The sequence below is a fragment of the Phlebotomus papatasi genome, chromosome 1 (genome assembly GCF_024763615.1).
Source record: "Phlebotomus papatasi isolate M1 chromosome 1, Ppap_2.1, whole genome shotgun sequence".
Lineage (NCBI taxonomy): Eukaryota > Metazoa > Arthropoda > Insecta > Diptera > Psychodidae > Phlebotomus > Phlebotomus papatasi.
In genome coordinates, this window is record NC_077222.1 from 71,722,011 (window position 1) to 71,746,659 (window position 24,649).

Here is a 24,649-nt window from a genome sequence, read left to right on the forward strand (position 1 = left end):
ATTTTTGTTTGGGAGAAATTTGGGACAGTGTTGAGTGTCTGCCATTTGGACATTCTTTTTGTGTTTTTGGTATTAATTTTTCCTCATTTTTTGGCACTCTTCGTGAGTTTTACAAGTATAGAATGTTCATTTACACATCCCATGGTGTCTCAATAAGTGATTTCAGTGAGGTAAAGTAGATTTCTTGTGTTGAAATAGGTATTTTTCTGTGGTAAAATTGACGTGATGTCGCAACTTCCAGCCAAATGCACAAAGCGAAAAAACTTTCAATAAATTTCCTACATTGTTACGTGGAATTGCGCTGTTTCTGGACTGCATACAGTCTCACAAGACACATGATCGTGTTTGTGCATAAAAGAAATTGCATTGGGATGTTCCTAATGAGGGAATTTTCCTGTGACATTTGCATAGCACACTCTTGGAGTCTCTCTCCGGAGAGCAGTGCCTGGCGCTTTGGGTAATTGGGCGGCGAAAGTGAAAAGGGGCTTTGAAGTAAAAATGAGATAAAGAGGTGCTGAGATTGACGGAAGAGATAGTAAATAAGCAAGTCTCACCGTGTAGCGTAGATAATTGCTTAAATGCGTTTTTGCTTCTCCCTGACGTCACAGTCAGCTGATCAATTGCGGGGTATTTTTTTCTCCCAACAATCCAGTTGCATGCAGTTCCCTGGGAATATTTAGCACAGTCTGTTGCTCTTCTGCTCCAGTGTACTTGACCTTGACGGAAAATTCTACCCCTATCTGAATAAAAAGAATCAAACTGATAATTTTTCGTGGCGCGTCTAAATTCGCAAGAAACTTCATATTTTTTTGTAGAATTAATGTCATCAGTAGTGACCTCGAAATCAGCAAAAGGTCACTAGATGTTTTGCTCTGTGGAATTTTCATAGAAGGAAGCGACAACAATTCCAAGATTGCGAAGCTGACTTCTCTTCTGCTACTCTCTTTTCAGATGCTCTCACATGAAATGAATTGACATGGGGCTTGTTGCACAGAATTTTCTGTTCCTAATCACCTTTGGCTACAGCTAAAACAAATACACCAGTTGACAGAAACTAAATAGTAATAAATACAGGTAATTTGCGGTTCTTTTGTTTATTGCTTCTTCAAGAAATTCAAATGAATGAATGAATGAATCGTATTTGCTTCCAAAAATTTGTTTGCTTAATTTGCCCTCGTTATTTTTGTTTATCTTGTCCTGAGCAAGCATGCTTAGTTTTTATTCTGTTTTCCATTTTTTTGCTTAAAAGGCCTGTACCCAAGCAAATGGGTGAGCAAAAACCGTTTCAAACCGAATAAATGTCAAAATTTTACCCAGGTGACGTTTTGATCATTGACTTACAAATTCCCGTCAAATAATATCTGCAGATATCTTTAAGATTTCTGTAGAGAAAATCTACACCTCTACAGAATAACTGCAGATAATTCTGTAGATATTCTTACGAATTTTATTTGGGCTTGGGACAAAATTCGTCAGAATATTTCGGCAGATTTTCTGACGAATTTCTGTAGATATTCTGCCGATTTTCTGTAGATTTTTTCTACATTCCAGACTTTCCAGACAAGATGTGTCAGAAGAGATGGAAAAATTTTTCACTGAAGTTTGCAAAATTCAATAGAGTTATTTTTTGTGATATCACGGTGTTTATATAAAATAAAGAATTCTGCGACGCCGTGTTACAAGTAGAGAAAAGTGAAGTGAAAACTTTAAGCAGAGTATCGACCTAAATTTCGTGTTTTTGTATCATTCCATGGGCGATTTTTAAAAAATTAGTATTTTTGCTCGCATCTTTTTACTTATTTAAAATGTTTAATCGGTAATGCTTGTTAAGCAGAGCATACCATCTTCTTTATAACTTCTACAGTTTCTACATAAATCAACAATATTTTTGTGAAGTAATGGACACTATGCCGATTTTCTCGGCAGAAATTCTACCGAAAATCTGTAGATTTTCTGCAGAAATTCTGCCGAAAATCTCCAGATTTTCTAGCAAAAATTCAGCAGAAAATCTACAGATTTTCTCTGAATACACTGGAATATACCGTTAAAATTCAAAAAACCTCAGAGTAAAATCGGCAGGTAGAATAATGATTTGGGTTTTCATTTGACGTTTGTTCGGTTTCAAACGATTCTTACTCACCTCTGCACTAAAGAAATTTATGTCAATATTTTGCATTTGAAGAAATTTTAACAGTTTTCCCTCAAGCGTAATTTTGCTTCAATATTTGAAATATTGACGAAACGTATATTCAAAATTTACTCGATAGTCAGTCTGTGTCTGACTCTATTTAGGCCATTTACTCTTTGAAATAATATTGATAATATTACAGTAGACTCTCGCTCAATCGGCTCTTTTTTATTCGGGCGAAAAATGTTGAAAATGTTTACGTTTGATTTTGAAGAAAATTTGTTCAAATTCGATGTAGTTCCTCTCGTGTTATCCTGATTCTTTATTGAGCGCTTTTTGTGAAATTTAGGGGAAAGTGCTCTCCCTTCGAACGTTCATGCCTTCGAATAATATGAATTTCTTGTGTTCTTCGTAAGAGATTTACACTAAATTTTCACAGAATTATCAACAATTGATAGTAAGCCAATTAATATTTAATAGAAATGTGTAAGTCTCTGAGGAAAATTAAAAAAAAAAATCACATTATTCGAAGGCATGAACGTTCGAAAGGAGAGTACTTTCCCCTACAATGATTTTGACCCCCGAATCTCTCGATAATTGGATAACATTTTGCCCCATATGCCCGATTGAGAGTGAGTCTACTTCTACTGTGACTGTATATGTCTTGTCTATGAATAAGTGAAAAAACCGACAGTTTTTATTTATACAAAATTAAAGAACAGCAGGAAAACTTAAAATCAGGCCATTCTTGTAGAAAAGTTAAGGTCTCTACTCATTCAGCGACCAATTTGACATTTCGCTAAAGCTGTCTACACATTGGGAGCAATTTTCGTCAAAAATTGCTTTTTTGAAGGAAATTCTCTGTAGCGTTGTAGGGGGAAACGTCAAATTTCTGTCAAAAACGCAATTTTTGACGAAAATTGCTCCCAATGTGTAGACACCTTTAGCGAAATGTCAAATTGGTCGTTGAATCAAATATAGGCATTTTTATAAAAATTTTGGGTCAAAAACGTTTTTTTTTTTCAAAATAATTTTGAAATATAACTTGGATAAAAATTGTCGAAAAATGCAGAGGCTACTTTGCATTTAAACTTTGAAGAAAAGGAAGAAATTCACCTTTGTCAAATCTTAGTAAATAGTATTGCAGGCGATATTGTCGTGGTAATAATCTTCAATAGTCTAAAGCCCCCTTCACATTGTGAGCAATTTTCGTCAAATATTGCTTTTTTGAAGGAAATTGCCTGCAGTTCTGTAGGTGGAATCATCAAAATTCTGTCAAAAATGCATTTCTTGATGATTGTGCATATTGTACTTATCTCTTGTTCCTATCTTATTGCCTCTACTCACTAGAGAAATTCATGTCCATATTGAAGCAAATTCCCTACGCTTGTGTAGTGAAAATTCTTCAATATAAATGTAAATTTCTGTAGTGTGTAGAGGCCATAAAGGCCATTACTGCTGTAGTTTCTTCTATTTTGACATATTAAATTCCCTATAAAAAAAAGTTTTCAAAAAGGGAAAGGATTTCTTTCAATATGTTTTTCTTCTGTCTTTTAACTAAGTCTAAAGTTAAGAATAATAGCCTCTACACATTATAAGAAATTTTCGTCAATATATGGAATATTGAAGCGAATTGTTAGCACAGCGCTTGTGTAATGGCTCCTACACACTAGAGAATTTATGTCCATATTGAAGCAAATTCTCTAGGCTTGTGTTCAAACTAGAAAATTGGTACATAATGTACATAATGTAAATAAGTAAGATGCTTACGTATAAATAAAAAGGGATAGAGAAAAATAAATCAATTACGATTACTTGACCAATTCATTACCGATTGGACCTGACATAGTCGGTTTCGAAATTTCAATACCATTTAAAAAAATCCAAATTTAACCAAATCACTTGAAAAATTAGATCTCCAACGTTATTAAATTTGACCTTCAATAATTCAGAATGGAGATTTTTTCGAGCATTATCTTTTGTCTTTGAAGCTTCAAAGCGGTAGAAAGTTTGAAAAAAAGCGCATTACAATAACTGCTCTCTCATGGAGTTCGAGCAGTAAAAAAGAAAGAAAAACTAATTAAAATTTGATGCATTTTATTTGAGATTTTTTACAATCTCAGTTTTTTGATTCCGTTTTTATATTTATTTTTATTAAACTTACAAAAATATAACGCCGTACAATTTTTTGAATTGCTTTTAATAGTCCGTTTCTATTTTTTTCTTCATTTTTACATGTTTAGTACGATTATTGTGGGTTTTTGTGATATCATTTAATTCTCCTTTTTATAATATAATCCTTTAGTAAAAATAACGCATTAAAAGCATATTTAATTAAATTACGCTAAGACCGATACAGCATCAGAAATAAAATTTTAATATTTACAGAGTTTTAATGATTGGCTTCTCAGAAATTTTTGCATTTGGCTTTTAGTCCTTACTGTTGTATTTAATTAGAAAAGGAAATGACAATTATATAAAGATTAATTAAATTAATTAACAAATGGATTACACGAGTACTAACTTTAAAGGGAAATAATTTTTGAAAAATGCAAGTAATGTGCACGTGTAGTTGATAAGAAAATCCTCCTGCAAAATATTTTTCAATTGAGAGATGCTAATGACAATGGTATTTTTTGTGTAGATTTTCGCATACTTTTGATAAATCGTCACACAAAAAAAAAAACAACAGTTTTTTCTTCGGAAAATATTTTGAACGGAAACATTATGGACAATCAAGAGAGTATTTCGTCCGCTAGAAGCCTTCCGCAATGGATGAGAACAAAAATGGACAACAGGTGAGGATAGTTGAAAAAGTTCAAAGTGTTTAGAGGATTTTTTTATTGAATAAGAGGGTATTTTGTTGGTCAGACTCGATGCCACTGATATTCCATTTTCACCACCAACTCACGATGAGTCATTCTTCTACGTGCGGTATCCGGCGGGTGAGAGGAAGAGGCAGGAGGATTTGAGTCATATTAGGAATGCTCTGGAGGATGGAGGGGTGAGCAGTTTGGCAAAAACAAGAGATTTTTCAAAGCACACGGATCAGTGCAAGATGTTCCTCAGTGAGGCCAATCGTAACTATTATTACCATTGAAAAAAATAAGTGTGCTCTGCGTGGCGGAGCACCCTCAATATTTTCTCACTCACCGATTGTGTTGTCTGACGTAGAGAGGGCCAAGATCAACACCACGGGTGTTCCGGCTAAGCCTGTTGGCACTGATGATGGCTTCAAGGGTGCCGGTGCAGCGTGTGGGAGTTCTATTGTGAAAATGGCTCAAGCTATGGTCAGCACTCGACCCTTCACGCGTGGATTCACCGTGGCAAAGTAAATTTATTATTGTCTGTCTATGTCTATCATTACACAGCTTCTCCATTTGAACAGCTAAACATGCATTTCTCTGCTTTATTTGTGCGCTATTCATCTCTGTCTCCAATCCCTCCTCAATCTCTCAGCTGTAGTTGAGATTCTTTTATCTCACTTCTATTGCAATTGCTATAAGATAAATTGAAAGTCGCCAGAATGACCTCAGAGTAGGGGAGAGCATATAGTAGATCTCCTCACTACTGAGAGAAATCCGAAAAAGGTTAAATAACATTTCGGAAATGTTAATTTTACCCTGCAGTATTGATCCGAAATCGGTGTAAATATTCCCTTTTTAGGTGTATTAGGGGTTAAAGGTACTCTTTTTCATATTAATTTTACCCTTAATAAGGTGTAAAATTAACATTAAAAAATGTTGATATATTTTTACACCTAAAAAGTGTTAAATTAATGAGGAAAAAATGTTAATCACACCCTCTTTTTTTCTCAGTGCTAGTTGACGTGCAGTGAAAACTACGAAGAATATCTTACAGAAATTCTTTATAATTTTTGCAAAGAGATAATCCTTAATCCTCGGAGAAAGCTCCGCCTATAAATTGTTGATTATGCCCTACTATCGTTGAAATGTTTGAATTTGCAATGTTTATTAGGGGATCCAGCAACAGTCCCTGAATGAACCGGTTCTCACCATTTTAATATTGTATTTGAAAATTAGGCCACGCCCTGCGCAAAGCATTTTATAGAAGAAATAAAAAGCTAGTGATAACGGGGAAATATTTATACAAAAATATTTTAATAAATTCTGTTTTTTGCAAATTTATTATAATTGAGGTTGGGCTGGGGTGGGGATATTACACAAGAAAACGGCGTTGATCTCTACTAAATTAGATTTGTGTGGGCGTGTCCTAGTCCTCAAGCAGTTGACGTAGTCTCCAAAAGAGCATTTTATCACTAAATTTTATCATATCTAACACCTTAAACATTTTTGTGGAATGCGAAATAAAATTTGGGTTTTGAGGAAGAAGCACATAAAACAAGTAGGCGTGGTTTGTAAATGGGCGTGACATTACCACTAAGAACAATTTCCTATGTATACTATTAATAGGGGAGACTGGGGCAAAAAGTCACAAATTGAAAATTTGAAAATTCAATATCTATACGAATTCTATTCAATACGAACAAGGAATTCATAAAATAAAAAAAAATATATTGAAATTTTTAGACCTATTTTTGAAATGTTTTCCTTACAACAGATCAATTTTGACCTACTTATTTTCTAAAATTGATGCCCTGGTACATATTTCCTAAATGATTTGAATTCTTTGAATATGAAACCACTATCTATTTTAGAATTTTACAAAGATTCTTTTCTCCAGAAATCCTTTTATTAAAATGACCACTTGGGGTAAAAAGTAACAAAAGGTATGGAGCGAAAAGTAACAAAGACCGAAACAATTTCTGATGTCTCACGGCGAGAAGAAACGTAATTTCCGCGTCTCGCCGCTTTTTGTTCGCATTGGTCAAACGATTAGCAGTCTCTTGTGTGTTTTTTTTATAAAATAGCTTGAAAAGCGCTTTTCTCGTTCAGATAGAGAAAACTGTGTTTTAACCCTTTAAGGACGATTGGAACACCGGTGTCCCATAAAGAAAATAATTTTTCCTGACTACCTAAAGTTATTTTTTTCTTATGTCTGTACATAATTGTAAAGTAGAAGGTTGAAGGAATTTAGAATATTTTTTGCAAGTCTATAGCTATTTGCTATGTAGTAAATATTTAAGCTCAAAAATGGCAAATTTTTAAATTCTCAAATTCATAATTGATTTTATTTATTTTTGATACTTCCAATTTTTTTTAAGCAAAACCCTTTTGGCAATAAAAACTACAATACTCATACGTAATATTTTCATTAAAGCGAAAAAATATTATTCATTCGTATTGTCAGAAAAATTATTTAAATTTTTGGGTTATTTTTGTCCCTATCGTTCATAGAAGCACAAAATATACCGAATCAGACTCTGTTGGACTTTCCAAGGTTAGATGTAAAACTTATCATTGATTATGTTTCTCAGTTTAATTCTTATTGTTGATTTTCATTCCGTAAAAAGTGTCTTGTCGTTAAAGGGTTAAAAAGGTGTAGAGGAATAAATTTCTTATGAAAATATGTCACCTAGCTATTTTTTTTAATTTATGAAAGCCCGTAATAAAGCAAATCAAAATGTGATAATATCCCATACCTGGTACTATTTGCCCCAGCATTTTTGAGAATGATCACAGAATTACCTTTTAGAAAACAGTTCGATAAATGTATTTCCTGATAAAATGGAGGAAAATGACTTTCAAAAAGTTGTAGAGTAGTAAATTTTCTATAAAACTGCACTAATTAGAAATTTCTGGGGCAATAGGTTAGCTTTAAAAAAAAATAAAATATCCGTTTTGTGACTTTGCCCCAGTCTCCCCTATCATATTTATAAAGATAAACAGCAAACATGAAACCTTTAAATGTGTAAATATTTTAAAGTAGAAAACTAATTTAGGGCGTGGCCTATTTTTTCAAGAATGTAATTCTTCAAAAAACTTAGAATTAAATTATCAGGCTTGATTGCAGTATGTCAGTAATACAATGTATTGAAAACTCATCTACATCTCGTTCGTAGAGATGATGCTCCTTTATTTCTCTAGGCATTGATACTACCTAGTTATTACGAAAGCTAAAAGTTCACGAAATTTCGAAAAAAACAACTGTCCAAAATAAGGAGTATTACCCCACTGGTGAATCTCTTAGAAAATTGACAATTTTTCACACGAAAAACGTAATTCACTAGGCAAATTTCACTTCAGGTCAAATCAACAAGTCATTATAAATGCGAATCAACACAATATTCAACGAATATATAATAATATCACTTAAAAACAGCGAAGAAAAATTGTTAGTACAGTAGACTCTCTCTCAATTGTGCATTTGGGGCAAAATGTCATCCAGTTTATCGATAGATTTGGGCGTCTAAGCCTTTGCAAATTCCACAAAAAGCGCTCAATTATAAAGAATCACGATAAAATAGGAAGAACTACAACGAATTTGAGCAAATTAGCTTCATAATTAAACGTGAAAATTGTCAACAAAATTTGACGCCCGATTGAGAAAGAGCCGATTGAGCGAGAGTCTACTTGTTCTTCTTCTCTTCTTTAACCCTTTAAGGACGAGAAGCTTTCCGCTGAGCGAAATTCAATGAAATCAAGTTTCCTTCGATATTTTAGCCTAAATAAGAGATTTACGGTTAAAAAGAAATTTTCCCATCCCTAGGAGTCCTGAAAAACTATGGGTCTTATATGACCCAATCGTCCATAAAAGTAAAAAAGCACAAAATTTTCCAAACGACTAGTTTACTCGTTTGCTCTGTTATTTTTGAAGGATAAATAACTTGAATAATAATAAAAAAAAATATTTAGAGTACGAGTAAAAATTAAAACGATCAAACATTAATTTTAAAAAAATCTGATTCAATTTTTGGTCTCAAAGACTCTTGAAGACTTTTACACAAAAACAATCTTTTTATGAAAAACGTATTATATTATTTACTTCAATTTTAATTTTTATGATATTCATCGAAACAAATTTCGCATACTGGTAAGGTAATACAGAGATAAATGTCGCATGCCTTACAAATTCAATTGGTCTTATAATCCTTTTTTCTGATAGCGTCATGTGCACCTCAGATTTATTCGAAACATGTTTGATAGTAATGAGTAGGTGCAATGTTGTTTGTCTCTGGGAATTTAAGACGTAGAGTTGCACATTGCTGTGGATCTGGGAGTTCTTCCGGAGTTGATGCGTTTTCGTTGAAGACTTCAAAGTCCACTTCATCCACGTCTTGTTCCAAATATATTATATCGCTTTCGTTCAGGACAAGATTGTCGGCATCATCGCTATCTTCCGGGAATGATATGTGATTGATTTCGGGTTCATTGACCATGATTTTTTTTCCATTTTTGAAGTCATCTACAAGAGTAAAAAGTTATGAATTTACAACATATACGCAGAAGTATCTTATAAATTATCAAAATATTACCTTCTTCAGTCAGTATTGCACTGGGAAATCTCAGTTAATTGATATATCACACAATATTACACGAATAATTAACTATTTTGCGCACACATAAACAAAAACATGAAACAGTCTAACCTCAAATCTTTGAAAATCCACTAGAGACAAATCCGGTGTTTTTTACCTTTGTGGACGATTGGGTCATATATGACCCATGAAAATTATGAAGCTTTCCTGAAAATACCAATAAACTATAATTTTTACTTTGTTGAGAAATATTATGTATAGTCCCGTCAAATAATATCTGCAGATATCTTTAAGATTTCTGTAGAGAAAATCTACACCTCTACAGAATATCTGCAGATAAATTCTGTAGATATTCTTACGAATTTTATTTGGGCTTGGGACAAAATTCGTCAGAATATTTCGGCAGATTTTCTGACGAATCTCTGATGAATTTCTGTAGATATTCTGTAGATTTTTTCTACATTCCAGACTTTCCAGACAAGATGTGTCAGAAGAGATGGAAAAATTTTTCACTGAAGTTTGCAGATTATTCTTAGTGATATCACGGTGTTTATATAAAATAAAGAATTCTGCAGATATCGATTTCTGTAGAGAAAATTTACACCTCTACAGAATATCTGCAGATTACACGAATTTTATTTGAAAAATTTTTTGAATTTTAACGTTTCACTGAAAAGTCTGGAATGTAGAAAAAATCTACAGTTTGTCAGAAAATCTGCCGAAATATTCTGACGAATTTTGTCCCAAACATTCTATAGAAGAGATGGAAAAATACTGAAGTTTGCTTCTATAGTGTGATATCACGGTGTTTATATAAAATAAAGAATTCTGCGACGCCGTGTTACAAGTAGAGAAAAGTGAAGTGAAAACTTTAAACAGAGTGTCGACCAAAATTTCGTGTTTTTGTATCATTCGATTGGCGATTTTTAAGAAATTAGTATTTTTGCTCGCAGTTTTTTTACTTATCTAAAATGTGTACTCGGTAATGCTTGTTAAGCAGAGCATACAATTTTCTTTATAACTTCTACAGTTTCTTCATAAATCAACAATATTTTTGTGAAGTAATGGAGGTTATGCAGATTTTCTAGGGAGAAATTCTGCCGAGAATCTGCAGATTTTCTCTGAATGTACTAGAATATACCGTTAAAATTCAAAAAAACCTCCGAGTAAAATCGGTAGGTAGAGCAATGATTTGACGGGGTTATTATAGTTTCTAGTCCTAAGAGGTTTTTGCTTAAAAAAAATTAGAAATATTAAAAAAATTAAAATTCAAGCACCAACGTGAAAATTTGAAAATTCGTTATTTTTGAGCTCAAATATTTTTTATATAGCAAATAGCTGGAGATTTGCAAAAAATATCCTTGATTCCTACATCTTTCTACTTCGTGATTATGTACAAACATTAGAAAGACATAACGTCAGGTAGTCAGGAAAAATTATTTTCTCTATGGGTCACGGGTGACCCAATCGTCCTTAAAGGGTTAAAGTTTTTGTAGGGGCTGAACGTCTCTTGACATCCACACAGCCCACTGTACTTCACCAAAGCTAAATAAGACTGAAGTAAACACGAAGTTCTGTCATATTTCTCGTAAGCAATTGCTCACACTGAATTTTCAACAAAGCAATTTTAACTTAAATCTTATTCAAAATTTATCGTATTTAGTGTTAAAATCTTCCAAAAAGAACAAACATTTAGATAGAATTCATTATTCATCAAATATTGGAATTAAAAAAATCCATCATTTTAATCAATTTATTTGTAATGTCCAATTTTATCCTCAAAGTGTCCAAATTTAGAAATTGTCCAAAATTATGAGCTCTTACCCTATATAAAAAAATATTACATTTCAAACTTAGGACATTAGCGTTTGCATGCATTTATGCAGAAATTTGGTGAAGTTACATTAATTAATATTCAATTTAGAGTTTCATGAAAATGAAAATCTCATGTAATGTTTTGGCAAAGGGAAGATACAGTTTTTTTTTGTCTCCTTTTTGTATCTTTTAGGTTTTTTTAATGACCTAATTTATTTTATTACTGATTTAAAATCTTGCTTTCTATAAACTAAGATGGGGTTATCAGTACTTTATCTGTGTTTGTTTATCAAATAAACATGTGATCAGTTCTCGTGCAATGCTAAATCTGAGAGTCTGAGGATCTTGTGAGTGAGAGATGGGGTGGGAGGAGGATGCTATAAGAGTTAGAAAAAATATGTTTTTTTATTACTATTATTATTATTATCTTGGATGTGTGTGCAGTTTTGAGGAGGCATCACCAGATACTGACTTCCCCATGATAAATCCCGAGGAAGACTTTGAAATTGCCAACTCGAAGAAAAATATGATGAGACGTGGTTCAAAATCACTTCCAGCATCACCAATGGGATCTCCAAAAACTGGCAGGAAGATCCATCAGAATCCCTACTTCACAACAAATCAGACAACACTCGTGATTGGAGATCAAAAGTTTGTATACAAGATAAAAGAGACAGAGAGAGAGAAAGATTGTCTTTATCATTCCTTGGTTGGCTGGAGTTAATGCTAGTGATGTTTTTTTGTTTGTTTTTGCTGCAGGAAGTGGAATTTGTCGGATTTTCTAGGACTTCAGCGACGGACAACAGCCCTCTCGACGCAATCCGTGGCATCGCAAATTGATGAGAATGCCGAGGAAGCCCTTGAACTTGATAGTAAATTCGTCAATTTGGACCATGATAGGGCAGTGGAGGCCAATCAGGGTAAGACTACTGAGGCACCAACAGTATTGAAGGCAAAGCCATCGGAATTGCGAGAAATGAATTTTTGGTCACCGACCTCCATGTAGAGAAATCCATCATATAACAACTTTAAGAAAAAAAAATGCTCTTTCAACTCTCTTTTTTTCCTTCAATTTTAACGATAAAAAAATTTAATAAGAGATGTTTTCAATTTTTTTTATCCTTCAACCGGCAATTTAATTTTAATTAACCTTTTGAAAAGCTTTTCTTGTTTTAATGTTGTAGCCGATAGAGAAAGTTCATTCCCTTCTTGGAGTCATAAGAGTGTAATAATCTTTTTTTTTCTTCCCATAAAGAGTCTATCTTTCTTTGTTATATTTTTTTTCTTGTTTTGTATAAATATGATAATTTTTATCAATGGCTATTTTGATAAGAGGGAAAGTTTTTGTGGTTGTATTCTCAGAGAATCATCAAAAATTCCCCCCATAGAGACAAAAATAGCAACAAAAGACATTTTATCGTACAACACAATCTCTAAAAAAAAAACAAAATTCTCAAACGGAGCGTGAAAAAAATAAATGTTCCCTCTTGTAAAAAAATTGATATTTTGGGCTCTGTTAGTGATTCGCTGAGCGGAAAAAAGAATTTAAGAATTGAAACACGTTAGGTGTTCTTCATTGAAATTTAATAAAAATAAATCTTGTGAAAATCAACACATTTATTTCTTGTTTTTTTTTTGTCCTATCAATCACACCAGAAGCGATATTAATTTTAATGAATTAACTCGTGGTGCGATATTTTTTTAAACTTTTTTTTATTTTTATTTTTAAATATTCTCACCCCACTTTATCTACAATATTTGTATTTTTTTGAATTTTTTTTCTCTGCTCTAGATAACTTCCTAATTTTTCTTTTGAATCTGCTTTGTTTTTGGAGAAGTTGACAAGCAAAAGATCATTGGGACATGCAGAGTACAATTATTTTGTATCCTTGTATCTTCCTTGTGGTATATCTTTTCTTTTTTTTTGCTATATGGCCTTCACGAAGAGCGCTCTGTGGCTATTTGTTATTGTTGGACACGTACTTTTGTACTTTCCTCCTCTTCGGGAGACGTTGTGGGACTTAGGGAGGTGTCCTTGGATGTATTTGATGTTACAGGACCCGAATGACGTATATAATTGGGTGTTGATTGACCCCGAACACAATTTTCATCAATTAGCACCTCCTTGACATCTGACGCAGGCACCTCAAACATTGGCTCCAGCAGCAAATTCTCCTGTATTGCATTTTATTTTTGTGTACGTGTCATGGTATGCGAAACAAAACAACAAAATAACACATCAATATGAGATAAGAAAAATTGATAAGGAAAATTATGCAATATCACCATTATTGCCCGAAGACCACGAGCCCCCGTCTGTCGTTCCATTGCCAACTGTGCTATGGCCTGAAGAGCGTCATTGGTGAAGGACAATTCCACCTGATCCATCCCCAAAAGTGCACGATATTGGGGCACAAGGGCATTACGTGGTTCCGTCAGTATTCGCACCAGCATACCAACATCGAGACTGTGGAATGGGACCAATACGGGGAAACGTCCAACAAATTCCTTCAAATAGAAAATTTACCACAAAGAGCGTGAAAAAAAAACCCACAAAAAAATTTACCAATTAACTTCCAAGTCACCCTGAGTACACAATTTATTGGAAATTGCAAAATAGGCACTCAAAAAGATCGATGAAAGAAAAACAAAAGAGAAAAGAAATTTGCAGAATGCTCGAACTCGTAGCACCAATGGAAAATGTTCCTAGGGGAAAGTGAGGCACCTTTGAATTAAAAATAATGGTGGCAACATTCCATAGAGGAACTTAGGCCTTCCTTCCCGCAAGGGGAGTTCAGAACATCCATTACTGTGTTATTACAATTGCACATTAAAATTTTAATATGATTCACATTAATTGTCGCTGGTGAGAGTCCAAATGTGTAATTTGTGTGTTTGAATCATTTTATATTCAAAATTTGATCTATTTGTTGATAAAAAGGTAGACTTGGCCCGCAAAATTTGATATAAATTGATTTATAGCATTAATGCAAAAAATTAATGCGATTTTCTCTTTAATTTTTTAATGTGAAAAATATTTATGCTTTAGGTAAATTTAAACTTATTTTTGCAGGCCAAGTCGACTTCTTTATCAATAAATAGAAAAAACCCCAAATATTAAGTGACTCAAAGACACAAATAACATATTTGGACGCTCACAAGCGACAATTAATGTGAATCACATTAAAATTTTAATGTGCAAGTGTGATAACGCCGTTACACTGTGCAACGATGATTTTGTCCCTGGGTTTTCATGCTATTTTTTCTATTGCTAGGGTCAAATGATTTACGAAAATATATGCTATTTTTAAAAATAGCATATTATGTACTAAAAATGTGAAAAACTTTTGTTTTTAACCAAATTTTTTTTTTGAACTTTTTTTTTAAATACCAAATCCAAAAGTTTCGATATTTTTCCTTTTGGTAAATACTATTGTGGTGCTATACTCCCTGAAAAGAAGTCTTTCCATTTTTTAGTTTAATTACTCATTTTTTTTTTGGGAAATTACAAAAAAAATATTTAAGTAGTTTAACAAAAAAGTGGACGCTCTTTGAGGGAATGTAGTATTTAATGTTACTAATATACTTTTTACTTTAAAAAAATCAAAAGTATGTCGTTTTATGGTGTCTATACACTAGAATCAATTTTCATAAACAAATTCCTTTTTTTTTAATCTTGACGTTGCTGCCTACAATGATAGGGGAAAGTTTGTAGTCGCCTTTAACTCTTTCGTCTCTTTTGGGACTCTGAGTACCCAAGGAAGCATATGAATAGTCTGTCAAAAACGATGTTTTTTAATTATTCATAACTGATAAAAATCCGATTCTTGTGAATGATTACATACTATAAGGATATCCAAATGTAAGATATATTTTTGTAGAACCTCAATTAATTCTTGAGTTTAGATATTTTTGATTAAAAATGGCGAAATTGACTTACAGCATATGATGCGGTCCGGGAAGAGTTAAAGAGAATCAAAATAACATTTCAGATTAAAAAAAAAAACAAAAAAATATCTTAGCCTCTTCCCGAAATAGAGCACTTTAAAATTTTTGTCAAGAATAACAAGTGAGATATGAAGCGCGTCACGCCATCTTTGAGACTGTGTATCTTGGGCTAAGAAATTTTCCGATGCAAAAGAAAAAAATACGTACATATATTTATTAAACTTATGCAATTTAGGAAAAAGTATGAAAATGCCCTGGATTACCTAAACTTGAAAAGAAAAAGTCAAAAAGTGTGATATAATGAGGGTTTTCTCGAGTTGGCTAGGTACTCGTTTTTCGTTTGAACCTCAATTTCGAGGTTAAAAAACAATCTGAGAGAAAAGTTGCACATGGACGAAAATGTAGCTAATGAAATTCTCTACCAAAGCCATAAAACAGATTGTTAAGGACAGTTTTAGTTTTCGAGATATTCTTGATTAAAGTTGCTAAAAATTTCGATTTTTCCATGTTTTCTGACATATATGAGACTACAGCGCCTCTGGTGTCAGTTGTACGAACTCCATCTGTTCAGAGAATTTATCGGGCATGCAAAGGAGAACAAATTATTCCATAGTAAGAAATAAATCGGTTCAGCAGAATCGGAGATATAGGCACCCAAGTATCAAAAAACGGTAAAAACGGTTTTGCCTAGATTTCAGGCGCAAAAACAAAATGAAATCAAAATGATAAGTATTTTCGTAAATCATTTGACCCTAGCAATAGAAAAAATAGCATGAGACCCCAGGGACAAAAAAAAAGTTCAAAATTGTTGCACAGTGTTATTATTTTTTCTAATACGGGATGAGATTGCCAGTCCCATGCCCATGGAATCAAGTGCAGTGAAAGCTCACTGGATGCAATTCGAACACCTTTAACGCCAGAAAAATTCCTGGTGACCTAAAGGGGATTCGAACCCAGGGCACTTGCATCATAGAGCTAGTGCTCTACCACTTGACCCATTGAATGCCCTTTAAACTGGTCTACCTTTAAAATAGAGCTTTTTCTCTTAATTTTAAATAAAACTGAGCCTTATCATTATGTAATTTAGCTTCACAATTAAGTTTGTGAAGCTAGAATATATTATGGTGAGGTCCAGTTCCAATTAAAAAATAGATGAAAAAACCTGTGTCAAAGTGCCCCACATCCCCCTAATGACAAGTTTTCCCTAATTGATTTATCATGCTGATATATCATCGGTTGCATCGATCGTTGTCTTATTTGCAACTATACTGTATCTGCATTTGCAGCAAACGACGATACAAACGTCATTTCTTGCATCAAATACTGACACAAAATAAATGTAGATACGACAATAGTCGATGTAACCGACGATATTTCCAAATTGTGCATTAAAATCTATTAACAGCAAGGTAAAGTGAGAAACATCTTCATATTTACTGGGCTCAATACCTCTTTGCATAGCACTAATATTTCCCCAAAAAAGATTATCTGTTTCTTTACCGATTAACAAATCCAGTAGATTTTGAGGAATCCCTCTAATTTTGCATTATCATTGTTTTTCAGTATTATTATCGCTTTCTGAAACTGGTTTAAATCACTTCGCCCTATCACAGAGAAAGTTTATCTAATCCACAAGAAAGGTGTAAAATTGATTAAATTGACTTCGAAATAATCTAGACTTATCTCAGGTTTTTGTAATTTAAACAGAAAAAAAAAACATTTTGTGAAATCGGTTAATGAACGCTAGAGGTGAAAATTGTTATAACTTCAACCAATCCCTAGCACTTTCTAGAAGTTGTAATTTTATAAAGTAGTGTAGAATTTCCTAAGACCTTTCATTACCATCCTTGATCATCAAATTCTGATAATTAGAATGGGAGTTGGGAGTTGTGGATAATTTATAATCTTTTTTTGGCGCCCCCTATGTTGGTCCAGTAGGGGAATTCTGTAATTTTCGTGGCATTATCACGCGTGAGTTCGAAACCTGACAATGCCATTCGAGCTTTTTTCTCATATCATATGAGTTCGAAAATGCAATTCATTGAATTTTTAATGAAATCCTTATACTTGGTGATTTTATGAAAATACAGTAGATCTTGGTTGATTTGTTTAACTAAATTTATTGTCATTTGAATTACCAGAAATCTCAAATATGTGACTTCTGACAATGCTACGTGAGCTGAAATGGCAATATCACGGCTACAGAATCGCATTTTCGAAAAAGCTCTCCTGAGATTTGAACCCAATTTGGCGTATGGCATTGCCAGAGCGTTACAGAATTCCCATCCAGGAGAGGAATTTTGCAAGGCTCTGGCAATACCATATGACAAATTGGGTTTGAGTCTCAGGAGAGCTTTTTCGAAATTGCGATTCTGTAGCCGTGGCATTACCATTTCAGCTCACGTGATATTGTCAGAAGTCACATATTTGAGATTAAAATAACAATGAATGTTGTTAAACAAATCAACCAAGACAGACTGTATTTGCATATTACTAAGCAAAAGCATTTCATTAAAATATCAGTTAATTACATTTCCGAACTCATATGATATGACAAAAAAAAGCTCGATTGGCATTGTTAGGTTTCGAACTCACGCATTTCGAATTCTGTAATTTTCGTGGCATTGTCACGCGTGAGTTCGAAAAATGACAATATCAATCGAGCTTTTTTTGTCATATCATATGAGTTCGAAAATGCAATTCATTGATTTTTTTAATGAAATTCCTTTTCTTGATGATTTTATGAAAATACAATACGTCTTGGTTGATTTGTTTAACAAAATTCATTGTCATTTGAATTGCCATAAATCTCAAATATGTGACTTCTGACAATGTCACTTGAGCTGAAATGGCAATGTCACGGCTACAGAATCGCATTTTCGAAAAAGCTCTCCTAAGATTCGAACCCAATTTGTCATATGGCATTGCCAGAGCGTTACAGAATTCCCCTCCAGAACTGACTTTTCGAAATTTTTCTGGCAGTTCGGTATCGTATCAGATTCTTTAGGTCACTTTATTTAAGAAAAGTTCATTTACGTCCAATTTCAATTACGCTCGTTGATGCAAGTATCAAGTGCTTAATTCCTCTTTAGTCAGAAATTTCCTTACAAAAAATATAACAATTATTTGAAAATATTCTTGATCAAAGTATTAAGGATTTTGATATAGTATTTAGTTTCATAATTCGACATCTTCAACTAACTCAAATTTTCAAGCTAAAATTCTGCTGTACGATGGCCCAAAAATCTCCCTACACAGAAAAAAATATTTTGTAAAAATGTTCGTAAATGTTTGTGAATTCCTATGGGGGACTTACGAAATGCTCGTAAATCATATAACCCACAAATAAGTTCGTAAAAGTTTGTACTTTTACAAACATTTGTTCGTAAATTTTCGTAAACACACAAAAAATGTTCGTAAAAGTTTGTCATTTGTTCGTAAATTTTTGTTTACCCTACGAACATTTTACAAACATTTACGAACAAATGACAAATTTTTACGAACGTTTTTTGTTTATTTACGAACAAATGTTTGTAAAAGTACAAAAAATGCTCGTCAAGTGATCATGTTACAAACAATGTTTGTGAAAAAAGTACAAATTTTTACAAACTTGTTTGTGGATTATACGATTTACGAGCATTTCGTAAGTCCTCCATAGGAATTCACAAACATTTACGAACATTTTTACAAAATATTTTTTTCTGTGTATACCAATTAACATAAACACTTGATTTTTATCAATTACAAATAAATGAAACGGCAACAAGATAATGATCTACTTTGGCAACAGTACAAAGAGCAAAATCAATTGGTTGCACATCACTATCTCTTTAGAGTTCGAGCAATAGAGAAAGAAAGAAAAATAGCCAAACGGAAACGATGACGAAAGTTCAATGTGAATATTTTTGGGGGGAAAATTGTTTGGATACTTACGGGAATCATGCCAAATTCTACTAAATCCTTCGCTTGAACCTTCCTCAGGCATGCATCACGCTCAGCCTGATCATTGTCCATGGGTGAAGCAACAGCCTGAGCAGCACGTCGTCCCTCTGATGATGTAGCTGGCATCCCAAAACCCAGATATTTTTCATTTAGGCGTCTGGCAATGAGACGATCGAGACCCGTGTAGGCCCCAGAAGCCACAAACAATATATTGGTGGTGTCCACCTGAACAGTCTCTCCACGCAATTTTCGGGGGGAATTGCGTTCTGGCACATTGACAATGGTGCCCTCGAGCATCTTCAGCATGCCCTGCTGTACTCCCTCACCGCCAACATCGCGCAGCTGATGTATACCTGGCACAGCGCCAATTTTGTCCACTTCATCGAGAAAAACAATTCCCGTCTGAGCTCGTTCAACACTATAATTGGCATCCTGGAGCAACTTAGCGATCACACTCTCAATATCTTCGCCCACATAGCCGGCCTGTGTCAGTGTGGTGCAGTCGCAGATGGCAAAGGGCACATCCAGACACTTGGCAATCGTCTGGGCTAGGAGGGTCTTTCCCGAACCCGTGGGACCCAACATGAGAATATTGCTCTTCTCCAATTTCAATTCGTACGTCTGTTTGTCCAGCAGCACAGATCCCGTAGTATGTCCAGCTGTCTGACTCTGTGGAGCTGGTGCTGCCCGTGGCATCTCCGATGGCGAACTACTCATCATGGTATGGCCAATGCCAGAGATGTGCAGGAGATCATTTCGTGCCATTGTCTCACTCTGTGCTGTATTACTTGACACAGATGCCGGGATATTGTGATAGATTCGTTTATAGTGATTGTACACAGCCACAGAGAGAACCTTCTTGGCCAGATCCTGACCCACAACATGTCTATCCAGGTACTCCATGATCTTCTTGGGTGGTGGTGGGGGACGACGATGATTCTTCACTTCCTCTTTTACCGTCTTCTTTGAATCAACTTCGCTGAGCACCACAAAGAAATGGTGACATTTCTCACACTTCACAAAGCGCGTTGATGTGACAAAAGTCTCCACGTGCGTACAGGGATCACCACATTTTGGACAAGACAGCACATTTTTCTTCGACGGTGGTTCCTTACCGCCCCCGGAACCACTAGAAGCGCCACTATTCCCTCCATTTCCAGATGGCGGATTTGATCCAGTGCCATTGTCTTTGGCGGACTTACATGTGGGAGCGCACAAGTGAAATCCTCTCTGTTCTATTCGCAGATGATTGGTATTTGTATTTACAGCTGCCAAGCACAACAAACCTGTCCAAAATTTAGGATAAGTTCGATAAAAACCTATACTTTCCCAAGGGGATCCCCATAAACAAAAGGGATGTCCCCGGCAAAAATTGTTGTAGGATCTTAGAAAAACCTTGGTAAAGAATTTCGTTACAAGACAAAGTTTTAAATAACAAAAGAGCTCATTCGGAGAGAGGAATACAAGAAATCTCTAAAAGAAAATTTTATAGGGAATGTATGATACCTTGGAACGACGCAAGTTTCGGACCACTTTAATGAATATAATCCATGATATTATATACAGTGGCGACAAGATAAATAGCACAGTTTCGGACACTGTAGGGTGGAATCACCAGTTCTCGCCAGTGCCCCACTTCTCGCCACTTACATTGAAATCGCTATTTTTCGCAATTTATGAAATAAATGAGTTGCAATTTTTTTGTATTGTTTCTGCTTCTACGCATAGAATCGAAAAATAATAATTATTCGTTTTGGATTCACGAATTTGATCACTTTTTAGAGCAATATTTTAAGCAAGTGCATCGAATCCAATATCTCTTACCAAATGTATTAAGTGTCGTCAAAATTTCATCAGGCCAAAAATACTTATATGGGTAAATAATTTGTCTATTGAATATTTAATTGCACTTGTGGAATACATAAAATTTGTATTTAGTCAATTAATATTTCATTTTATATTATTTTTGTATAAAAATGAGGCATGGCGAGAAGTGGTAATATTCTGGAATTGATTTTACCACCTGTCGCCATATCTTTTCAATAGGCGACGCTAACTTCACTTCGTACATTCTCAGTTGTCAAATCTGCATTGTTTACTTTCTGCAAAAGCCCCATAATTTGATTTCTCAAATAAAAGTGAAGAAAAATCATTTAAAGAGAGTAATAATAAAGTGATCACAAGGAAAGAGAAATGGTGAATGTATTCTTTTCATAGCATTGCCTAAAATAACCGAGTGTGGTTCTTTTCAAGTGGGTGGCGAGAAGTGGTTACAAATTTTACAAAACTGGCAAAAAGTGGTAAAAAGTGGCGACGAAATGGTTATTTTTGCATTATTAATAAAAATCTGTTTTTTAAGTAGTCCAGCGTTATGTTCTAGGATTATTGTTTTCACGTATCTAGAGCCAATACATCTAAGTAACTTTGTGTCAAATTTGACTTATCTTGTAACAAGGATTCAAAAGTTATGATTAAATGAATTTAATTTTTTCCTAAACATGGCGATAGCCGGTTATTCCACCCTAATATATGCTTTGTTTTTCGAAAAATTATGCATTTAAATGATGAAAGTAATATTAATAAATGAACTTGCATATAAATACATTTTGAATATGTAAAAAAAACCTGAAAGTTCTATCAAGAAATTTAGTACGATCAAAATATTCTTAAAATGGCACATATTGAGAGGACAATATAAATAGCACACCCTATAAGATGTTATAATTTTCGGCTTCTACTGCAATTAACAACTTAGGAATTCTATTTGAAAATTAAATTTGGATTAATTAGTACTTAGTTAAGTAACTTTTCGAAAAAAATGAGCGCTTGACAACGAAGGATCATTAAGGAAATCAGGGGTGACATGATAACTTATTTTCGACACTATCGACTGTCAATTCTGAAAACTTTAAACGATAGCTGCACTTCCTGTAACTAATATAGATGTTTATCAACAGTCTTATTATTTTAAGAATATCGCAATAAATAGCCCAACAATCTGTAAAAAGTCGACATTCACTTAATCTAACAGATATAAATTTATCTATACTATCGATTCGATAGTGTCGAAAAGTTATCATTCCACACCCAGGATTTGACACTATCCTAATGTGATTGTATGTATTGTAGTGTGGATATTTACTTAAAACTGTTTCAAATTAGTCACATTCGAGCCATTAGAGAGATTTATCTTGTGGTCAATCTTTTCCTTTAAATTAAACAGCATTGAGATCCTTAGACCATCCTTCCCATTCCAGAAGGCCAATTTTGTTCTGATTAAACCAGTTTTAAAAACTCTTGGCAGTGTGTTTGGGACCATTAGCTTGGTTAAAACTTAAAAATCAAAAACAAATTCTTTTCGATATTGAAGTACATGTCTTGTCCAAAGATATCATTGTAAACAAATTGGTTTATATTGCCTGATATTCCATATACAGACCATACGCCACTTTGTAAAATGTAACCCTATACTATAAAATTACCACTGCTAAGTTTTACGTTCTTAGTTATGTATCAAGGACAAAATTCTTGACTTTTGGGACATCTAATAATTTGTTATGTTATATCTTGTGATATTAAACAAAAAGACATCTGTTCAAAGAATATTATTCCAGAATTACAGGTCCTTCTGGATATACTCTTTAACAAAAATCAAACAACAGGTATGGTTTCGCTTGGATACTAACTCTGTACGTCTGGTAACACTTCTAAACCGGGTGTTTTTACATACTTGGCTTTTAGTAATGCTCACATCAGTTACTTTTTCAAATTTTGTTCAATTTGTTCCTTTATTTTCGGCACGGCGGCAAATGCAGTTTTACTATAAGAACAATGGCAGAATCTTCTCTAGAAATCGTAATTCCTTCTCGAAATTTTCGAGTTTTTGCGTGATTTGTAAGTTTGATCGTAAAAAATTATTGAATTGATAGTTATCTTCCTTAAACAATATAATTTACAAAAAAATTCTTAGTTATCCTAAACTCTTTTACATAAAACCTGGAAATCTGCACCAAAAGCTCTATTTACATGATTTTTCAGTTCTCATAACTTAATTTTATAAAAATTTGTGGCCTTTGTGGCATTAATGCCTATAAATGATCAACAATACAGAAATATAATAAATTTTAAAATAAAAGTAAATTTCAGGTAATATTTTCAGAGAAAATGAAAGTGTGCTATTTAAATAGGCCGTAGGAATTTCATCTAAACTCATAAAATGACAAAAAACACATGGTTTTAACAGATACAAATATTAAATAATTATCATTTTTATTTGTAATGGTCATTATATTTTCTAAAAAATAAAGCATGATAAGGTATAAAGATTGATTTTGTATCATAAAACATCAAAATAGGAAAATCGCTGAAGGTGTGCTATTTATCTGGTCGCCACTGTATTTTAATAGGCAGCCCGGCTAGTCTTATCCCATTTATTTTTTTTTATAATTAATAAATTATAACAAAGAAAAAATTGAGTTGATCGAAACTAAATTCTTTCGAACGTATCGCATTTTTCCTTAAATAAATTTATAGTAAAATGCCTATAAAGGCTATAAATTCTGTTATAAGTGTATTGCTTTAATATTTTCTTAAAATTATTCAAAATAAGTTGATAATTAAATACGATATCGGACATGACCCATAGAGAAAATACTTTTTCCTAACAACCTAAAGTAATTTCTTTCTTTTGTGCGTAATCGCAAAGTAAAAGGTTGTAAAAAACTAGGATATTTTTAGCAAATCTCCAACTATTTGTTATGTAGTAAATATTTAAGCTCAAAAGTGACGAATTTTCGAACTACCGCAGTGATGAATGATTTTTATTATTTTTATTATTTTTTTTATATTTTTATTTTTTTAAGCAAAAACTTCGTGGCACTAAAACTACAATAACTAATACATAATATTTTGCATTAGAACGAAAATTAACATTTACTTGTGTTGTCAGAAGAATTATTTTAATTCTTGGGCTATTTTTGTCCCTATCGTTCGTAAAGACAAAAACTACACCGAATCAGATTCTGTTGGACTTTCTAAGGTTAGATGTGAGACGTTTCACAGATTTCGTTTATCAATTTAACTTTTATCATCGATTTCCGGTCCGCAAAGAGTCTCGTCCTTAAAGGATTAAACATCACATCAAATATTCAATTTAGTACAATCTATTTTTGAGTGTAAAAGACTGAGATAGACAAGTGAATTGCGTCTGAAAAAGTCATGAAATTTTCTGACTTAAAAGGTGTGCAAGAGAGATAAATCTCAAAATTTAGTTTCTATTCATTCTGAATTTCTCTATTGAGCTGTAATGGGTATTTCCTTCATTTAACCCTTTAAGGACGATTGGGTCACCGGTAACCAAAAATGAAATTTTTCCTATCATCTTCTAAAGTTATGCTTTGCTCTAAAAAGTCAGAAAA

At 33.4% G+C, this 24,649-nt stretch overlaps 2 protein-coding genes across 5 annotated transcripts in view; one reads left to right on the forward strand and one right to left on the reverse strand.

Moving 5' to 3' along the window:
* LOC129800520 (uncharacterized) lies at positions 1-12,958 on the forward strand. Of its 4 annotated transcripts, none has more exons than XM_055844978.1 (7): positions 1-170; positions 952-1,074; positions 4,773-4,926; positions 5,000-5,208; positions 5,303-5,459; positions 11,787-11,993; positions 12,102-12,958. In XM_055844978.1, the coding sequence occupies exons 3-7, from the start codon at positions 4,856-4,858 to the stop codon at positions 12,346-12,348; spliced, it is 891 nt and encodes a 296-aa protein (XP_055700953.1). In that variant the 5' UTR covers positions 1-170; positions 952-1,074; positions 4,773-4,855; the 3' UTR covers positions 12,349-12,958. The 4 variants fall into 4 exon arrangements, with proteins under 4 accessions (XP_055700953.1, XP_055700970.1, XP_055700961.1 ...); XM_055844995.1 differs by having other exon boundaries at positions 12-170; positions 5,000-5,196; XM_055844986.1 differs by lacking the exon at positions 1-170 and adding an exon at positions 540-854.
* The window catches only part of LOC129800504 (ATP-dependent Clp protease ATP-binding subunit clpX-like, mitochondrial), a 15,642-nt gene continuing 3,902 nt past the window's right edge, over positions 12,910-24,649 (reverse strand). The window contains exons 3-5 of the mRNA XM_055844937.1: positions 19,224-20,518; positions 13,629-13,850; positions 12,910-13,517 (exon numbers count right to left, since the gene is read on the reverse strand). Of these exons, the coding sequence (XP_055700912.1) occupies positions 13,308-13,517; positions 13,629-13,850; positions 19,224-20,518 (1,727 nt within the window). The 3' untranslated portion in view covers positions 12,910-13,307. The remainder of the gene's footprint in view (positions 13,518-13,628; positions 13,851-19,223; positions 20,519-24,649) is intronic.

What these genes read in the sequence shown, in the direction of transcription:
- LOC129800520 (XM_055844978.1), top strand. Translation starts at nt 4,856, where the DNA reads ATGGACAATCAAGAGAGTATTTCGTCCGCTAGAAGCCTTCCGCAATGG. An exon ending in AGAACAAAAATGGACAACAG is followed by an intron (nt 4,927 to 4,999) that starts GTGAGGATAGTT and finishes TTTGTTGGTCAG; the next exon opens with ACTCGATGCCACTGATATTC. An exon ending in CTCGTGATTGGAGATCAAAA is followed by an intron (nt 11,994 to 12,101) that starts GTTTGTATACAA and finishes TTTTTGCTGCAG; the next exon opens with GAAGTGGAATTTGTCGGATT.